A 6,842-nucleotide genomic window follows, 5' to 3' on the forward strand; every position below is an offset into this window, starting at 1 on the left:
TTTCTTTTCTTTCTGAACTTCCTGAAGTTTCACTTATTTCCTCATAAAAACTTTGACAACTATATACCTGAAAAGATAATGAGTGCTTAACAGCCTATGAGGCAATCACAATGTCCCACATAAGGCCAATTTATAATGAATGCAGAGCCTACACCATTGTAAGTATTTATACTTGTGCACTGGTGTGTCTGGGTCACTCTGCAAATACACCATCAAAATGCTAGCTGGCAGTGCGGTTTCTGTGCCACTGTGTTGAGTTTCTTCACGTACTTCAGCTTGGAGTTGGAGCTAATAAATGTTGAACAGTTACTTTCACTGAAATTAGTGCAACACAGAAAAGAGAGGACGTCAGAGGAGATGGTGTGTACGATCACTGAACCGACTGAGACAGGAGGAGTGAGGATAGGAGTGAGGTTTGAGGTAGGAGGAAAGCCAGTGTTACCAAGCAGACAACACAATTGTTGTGGTCTAGGGTACGCAGCTACGCTGTACTATGGCATCGATTCCACACCAAAGTATGAACTGGCCTTAATGCACGAATCCAATACTAATCAATACTAATTTTCATACATACTGTACTGAATGCAATAAAGGTAAACAGACTGCTGAATGAAGCACTCTTACTTTCTGTTTACCTCACATTTACATCACAGCACTGTGTCAGGAAAAAACCATCCTGAACCACCTGACAATTAAGTTAGACATTTAATAAACAGTCAAAACACCTTCAAAGAATTTCTAAATGTTGATTTGCAACCTGCATTAACCTTTAATTTTGATCAGTATGACCGTCACATATATGGCTGCCCTTTTGCAGCCGTATGTGCCACACAGTTTTTTTTTTTTTTTTTTTTTTTTTTAATCACAACACTCACACAGCCAATGACATGGCAGTCTGAGCACCTGACTTTTAAGAAGGACTTCGAATTTCAACTCAATCTACCCAGGATGACAGCCTAGTCAGACTCAAATTTCCAGAGAAATTGATGGACAGCTCAAACAAATTATTGTATATATTAAATTGAGCCTAGTATTACATCCCTATGATCCTCACCAGGTCTTTTAATAACTGTAAATTTAACAAATGCTGTCAGGTCCCAACACATTACATAAGACTAAAATGAAGCCTTGCATGATGAAAGATTTCATTTCATTTCATAATTGTGTGTCTACCTTTTTGTTTTTGCCCATGGGAAAATGTAACACACTTTTTTTTACACACCACAAACACAAACAAAGCATAGGACAAATTGGACAGGCTATGTGGGTATGTGTGATTGAGCATTCTGTTTACATTACAGCCAGAGTTAATCGTAGAGAAAATGGTGTGTGTGTGTGTGTGTGTGTGTGTGTGTGTGTGTGTGTGTGTGTGGTGTGTGTGTGTATGCATGCATGCAACGGACAAGACTGCAGTGTTTATAACCTGTAAGATCTGCTCCACTGCTCACAAGGAAACATGCAATCATTCTCTTATTACCAGTTTTGACTGGATGCATTGAGACACACTCAGCACACGCATAAGCAGGTACAAAACAAACACACACACCGATGAACGCTGGTGGAATCAACCCACAGTAATGAGAGGCATTCATGTGGAGTGACCACAGCTCCACCTAGTGCCACTTTTTCATATTTCATTCATGATTCATTAAAAAAAAAGAATAAAACTCTAAAGGACAACCACTATACTTTTCTTTTTCTGTCTCTCAGTCACACATTCAGAGTTTCACCTTATGTTGAGTCCAGTAGACTGCCCCAGGTTTTCCCAGGCTTGAAGCTTCTCAGCCAGCCTCTAAAAATTGAAGAAACATATGGTTACATGTTTGTCTTGACAGTACAGGACGAACATGATGTTGTGATGATAACAAAAAAGGAATATGCAAGCTAGAGCCCAGCCAATATCTGATTTTAAGGTGTTATCGATCTGTAGAGTGAAAACAATCTGATTATATCACACAACATTCCCTATATCTAACATACATGTTTTAAGCAATGCTCAATCAAATTAGGTTATTAAGAAGTTCTGAAAGATATGTAGTGGGGCAGGATCGCCATAAATTTAACTAGAAATTAAATAAATATTTTAAAAAAAACAACTACAACAAAAATAGTTCAAACTTGAATTAAGAAAAGTAAGACAAAAAAAGCCACAAAAAAAAAGCTACAGCCTAAAACACAATCTCATACAAAACAGACACAGTCTGCCAAAATTATCCAAAAATTCAGGCCAACCAATACATTGGTCAGGCTCTACAACAAGTGCAATGCACTTTTCATTTCTCCATTTCATATTCATGGCAGTCATCAAAATTCTTTGAACACCTGAATGATCTTTGTGATAAGTACATAGGTGGAGTAGACATGTAGGAGGAAGAAGAGACGTTTAAGGTTCTTTATTGAGCATGTGAAGACTTCGTCTCTTCTTACTCTTACATGTTTAAAGTAGTGAAAAGCTACAATGAAGTGAAAATCAATGTTACAGAGTGAAATGCACAATACAGTCTCACAGCTACACTCAGCTCACCTCTTTGTCCAGCTCCATATTGACCAGCTCCTCTTTGGTTTTCTCCATCCTCTCCAGCTTCCTCCTCAGCCCCTCCACCTCCTCTTTCAGCAGGCTACAATTCTCCCTGCTCTCCCTGGACAGAGCCAACAGAACGAAGACAAAAACACAACATTAACTTCAAAGCTTGGATTGAGCGCGTGATGTAGGAAAGGATCTCTGTCGACTTTCACACTCTGACTCGATTTTAAAACTTGATTTCAGATATAGTGAGATTACAATGACTACATGTATGCACACACAAAAAAACAGATTTTTGTAAATGATCAGGTTAAAGCAGGAAATTGGAGAACATATTAAAATGCTCTGAATTCATCTGATTACTCTAAAACCCCAGATTACACACACTTTCTCTGTAAAAAGGGATCAGATGTGCTAGAGCAACAAAGAGCATAGAAGAAATGAGCGTCAGGTTCTTCACACCTCTATATCAGATGAAAATTACAGCCTCTGCAGTCTGCTATCAGTCACAATGAATGGTGTCAGTGATATTACTGTCCAACATGACATTACTTTTCCTATTCTGGTTCGAAAGTTAGAGCCAAACTTTTTGAGCACAGTGGGATCTTACTTGGTTGTACTCTTTAAAAATAAAAGGAGTGCCTATTCAGCTGAAAGGTGAAACCTTTTGGAAGGCATTCAAAACCTAAAAATGGATTTAACCTGAGAAAGGCATTATCATCTCTGAGGCGCTTCAACTCCTTCTCCAGATCTGGAACCCTGGCCACCTCCGACTTAACAGTCTTCACAATGGCGATGTCTTGCTCCTGGAGGGCAAGACGTCTCTCCAACTCCTGCCAAAATTGTAGAGGGAAATCATCCAAAAGAAATTACAACAGTACAACAGTTTATGAACCTGCCTGTTTATCATGTAAAAAATATGTACATACACCCACAAGTTAAAAATACATTACATAAAAAGTGGGAAAAAAACATTTCAACTAACACTGTGCAGTTTAAAGATACAAAATGAAGTGAAAAAGTAGTTCAAACAAGAAAGCTGTACTGTCCAAAATTCACCTGATTAACTATACATGTGGCACTGAGTGTGTTAATATGCACAAGGCTGTCTTGGTTATGAGTTTTAACTTGGCTTTGATGATATTTGGGATAAGATGTTTACATGCAGCTAAGAGTGAGCTGCATATCCCTAAAAGATCCAGGTAGGTTCCTCATTGTCTGCTTGTAATTTAATTCTCTGCATCCAGCCACTCACTGCCATTTTTGTTCAAACTCAGTTAGTAGCAGGGTTGCTCGGACACTGATGTTTTTACACTACTGCTGGAATTGGCTTCTCCAACTTAATATCAGCAATGAGGAATAAGAGCAACAAGGCATAAAAATTTATCTTACACATTACCAGTGACTACTTTCAATTCAGCATATACAAACACTGACCAGCCACAACATTAAAACCAGTAACACTGAATATTGATCATCTTGTTAGAATACAGTGTTCTGCTGGGAAAATGTGGGTCCTGGCAATCATCTGGAAGTTACTTGACACATACCATGCACCTAAACATTGTTGCAGACCAAGTACACTCCCCATGGCAACAGCACACCCCCAATGTGCACCACCCACACTGAAAAACTGCTCAAAAATGGCTCTAGGACCACAACAAAGAGCCTAAGGCATTGACCTGGCCTCCAAACTCCCCAGATCCCAATCTGGTTGAGCATCTGTGGGATGAGCTGGAACAAGCCAGATCTATGGGGGCCTCACCTCACAACCCACATGGACCAAAGGATCTGCTGCCAATGTCCTGTTGCCAAACACTCCCAGAGGTCCTGTGTCCAAGCCCCAACAGATCAGAGCTGTTCTGGCGGCAGAAGGTGGATACAGTATTACACAATATTACGCAGGACCCACAGATGCTCTTGCTGTGGAGGGATATGCTTGGTTTTTCAACAATGTTTGGTGGTTGGTCCAGATGAATGCCAGGACCAAAGATTTCCCAGCAGAATACTGCATCATAACGAGATGATCAATGTTAATCACCTATCAGTGGTTTCACAGTTATGGCTGTTTATCATGACAAGTTTGTCCTCCATGCACAAACCCTGAGATAACAGCGTGGCTGACAATAATGTCCACTGTGTGTCACTACAACATACCTTGATCTTGATGATGTGCTCTGAGCAGGAGGACTGGGCAGCTTGAAGATTCTGGCAAACCTGAGACACTTCCTGATACTTCCTAATTATAATACCAATCAGATAGAAGTGTGTGGTCAGCATTAGTCTTATGCAGCACAGCTCATTGTGCATTAGATGGGCAAGTTGGAGTCTTTTTATGTGTCTGTACCTGCGTTGTAAGTCTAGTTGTTCCTGCAGTTCCTGGTTTTCCAGGGTTTGAGTAGAAATTGTCGAGTCTTTGTTTTGAATTTTCTGCTTGAGCTCTCTGATCTCATCCTTCAAAGAACTGACAGTCTGGGAAGAGATTACAGAAGTGAGCCAACATAAGATAAGAGACATGACCAGAGTAGCAAAATAAGTGTATGTGTGACTCTGTATGTGTATGTGTATGTATGTGTGTGTGTGTGTGTGTGTGTGTGTGTGTGTGTGTGTGTGTGTGTGTGTGTGTGTGTACCTGGTTAGCAGTATTAAGTCTAGAATCTCGCTCCTCCAGTTTCTTGTTGAGGCCCTCCAGGTTTTTACGGAGAGCACGATTTGCCTCCACCTGCTCTGATAGGTTCTTAGCTGCCTCAGTCTCTCTCTCCTCCAACTTTTTTATTCGTCCCAAGAGTTCCTGGTTCCGGTCAATCTCATGCTTTGCATAAAAGTTTGAGAAAGAGATTTTACCAGATGTTTCTGTGACACTTGTTAGTTCATGTGAGATTTTCTGGGTAAAACAGTCACATAAAATTAGACCTAATCCTCATCATGTACTCATCTGTATTACACAAACACATTAAGATGCATGACCTGTACCTCCAAGTCTCGTGCACTGTCAGAAGCAGCCTTCTCCAGTTCAAATCGAGCTCGTTTGTGACTCATCTCCATCTGCTTTTTCTCCTGGTCCAACTGGAGGTAGCGATTCTTTGAGTAAACCTGCTCTGCTGCTTCCAACAGCTAAAAAGGAAGACAAGTCAGTGAGTGCAGGGGTTGCATGTTAATACTGCCTCTACATGGCTTATTGATGATGCTGTCAGTCGCTGTATACCTCCATGCTGCGTTTGTACTGACTCTGCAGGTTCCCACTCCCTGCTGAGTGATCTGACAGCCGCTGTGGATGTTCAGGGCGACTGATGAAGGAGTTGAAGGACTTCAAGGTTGTTAACACAGTTGTGTCGTCTTCTAAATCCATTTTGTGAGTCACTGGTGTTGCGAAGTACAAATGAAGGGTTCAGAGTGAAAGCAAGAGCCAGTGTTTTACTACAAAATCAATGCTTATTTTCAATCGCAAGGCACAACAGTAAGGTTAAAGTTGAGTGATTATGACAGATACATAAATAGATTTATTCATGCTAATGGAGGAAGTGAAAATTACCATGGATAGGGTCATATTCGTCAAATTAACGTTACAGAACGCCAACAGGCTAGCAGTTAACGTTAAATAAGTTACAGCCACAGCTAACCTAGCGGCTAAAACAAAAGCTAATGTATAGTTGCTTAGTTGCGTTAGTTAAGTTATTCTGGGACTTTTTCGCCCATGTCTTTGTGCTTACCTGTTTAAACTGCTCTTTTAAAGTTACATGCAAAGCATGAGTTACACTGAAAGAGTAAGCGTTAGTTTTCCGCAGCAACTGTGAAGGTGCTATCAAGCTAATAATATAAAATGAACCACCTATTCTTTGCGTTATTGGCGTCTCGATCGATAGCAAAGTCCTCACCTCCTCGGAGCTGACTTGCTTGTGAAGAAGTGCAGGGTAGTTGCAGATAAGTTATCTTTGCACTGCTAGCTTGTTAGCTTGGCCACCGCTCTGCAAACACACAGAAATCCCTCCACTTCAGCTCGAATGAGAGGCGTGCGGTATCGCGAGACTTCGACGCGAGATCGGTAGAGTGTAAGTTAAAGACTTCTGTTGGGTGAATGGAGAAATTCAACTGTACAGTGTACGTTGTTATGTACCACTAAACACACGTTTATCCGACATGGATGAATAAAAACATTTTAGTGGAAAGTCTGTTTATGAATCCACCTTTGTGCTAAGAACCATTACCAACAATATTATCATACCACCACTGTTAGCTTTACAGGTATTAAAATGATTCAAATATGTAAAATAGAGCACATTGAGAATAAATATATCATGGTATATTACTCTATTTTTGC

The 6,842-nt window shown here is 40.4% G+C and overlaps 1 protein-coding gene across 10 annotated transcripts in view; it reads right to left on the bottom strand.

Annotated features, from left to right (window-relative positions):
* The window catches only part of mad1l1 (mitotic arrest deficient 1 like 1), an 87,282-nt gene extending 80,725 nt beyond the window's left edge, over window positions 1-6,557 (bottom strand). The window contains exons 1-9 of one of the 10 annotated variants that reach the window (XM_051070505.1): window positions 6,400-6,557; window positions 5,730-5,884; window positions 5,498-5,638; window positions 5,157-5,336; window positions 4,872-4,996; window positions 4,682-4,763; window positions 3,227-3,357; window positions 2,525-2,639; window positions 1,731-1,792 (exon numbers count right to left, since the gene is read on the bottom strand). In XM_051070505.1, coding sequence (XP_050926462.1) covers window positions 1,731-1,792; window positions 2,525-2,639; window positions 3,227-3,357; window positions 4,682-4,763; window positions 4,872-4,996; window positions 5,157-5,336; window positions 5,498-5,638; window positions 5,730-5,873 — 980 coding nt within the window. In that variant the 5' untranslated portion in view covers window positions 5,874-5,884; window positions 6,400-6,557. The other 9 variants (XM_051070500.1, XM_051070499.1, XM_051070498.1 and 6 more) reach the window with 9 other exon arrangements.
* Window positions 6,558-6,842: the final 285 nt, after the last annotated feature.

The sequence above is a fragment of the Lates calcarifer genome, linkage group LG5, assembly GCF_001640805.2.
Source record: "Lates calcarifer isolate ASB-BC8 linkage group LG5, TLL_Latcal_v3, whole genome shotgun sequence".
In the NCBI taxonomy this organism is placed as follows: Eukaryota; Metazoa; Chordata; class Actinopteri; family Centropomidae; genus Lates; species Lates calcarifer.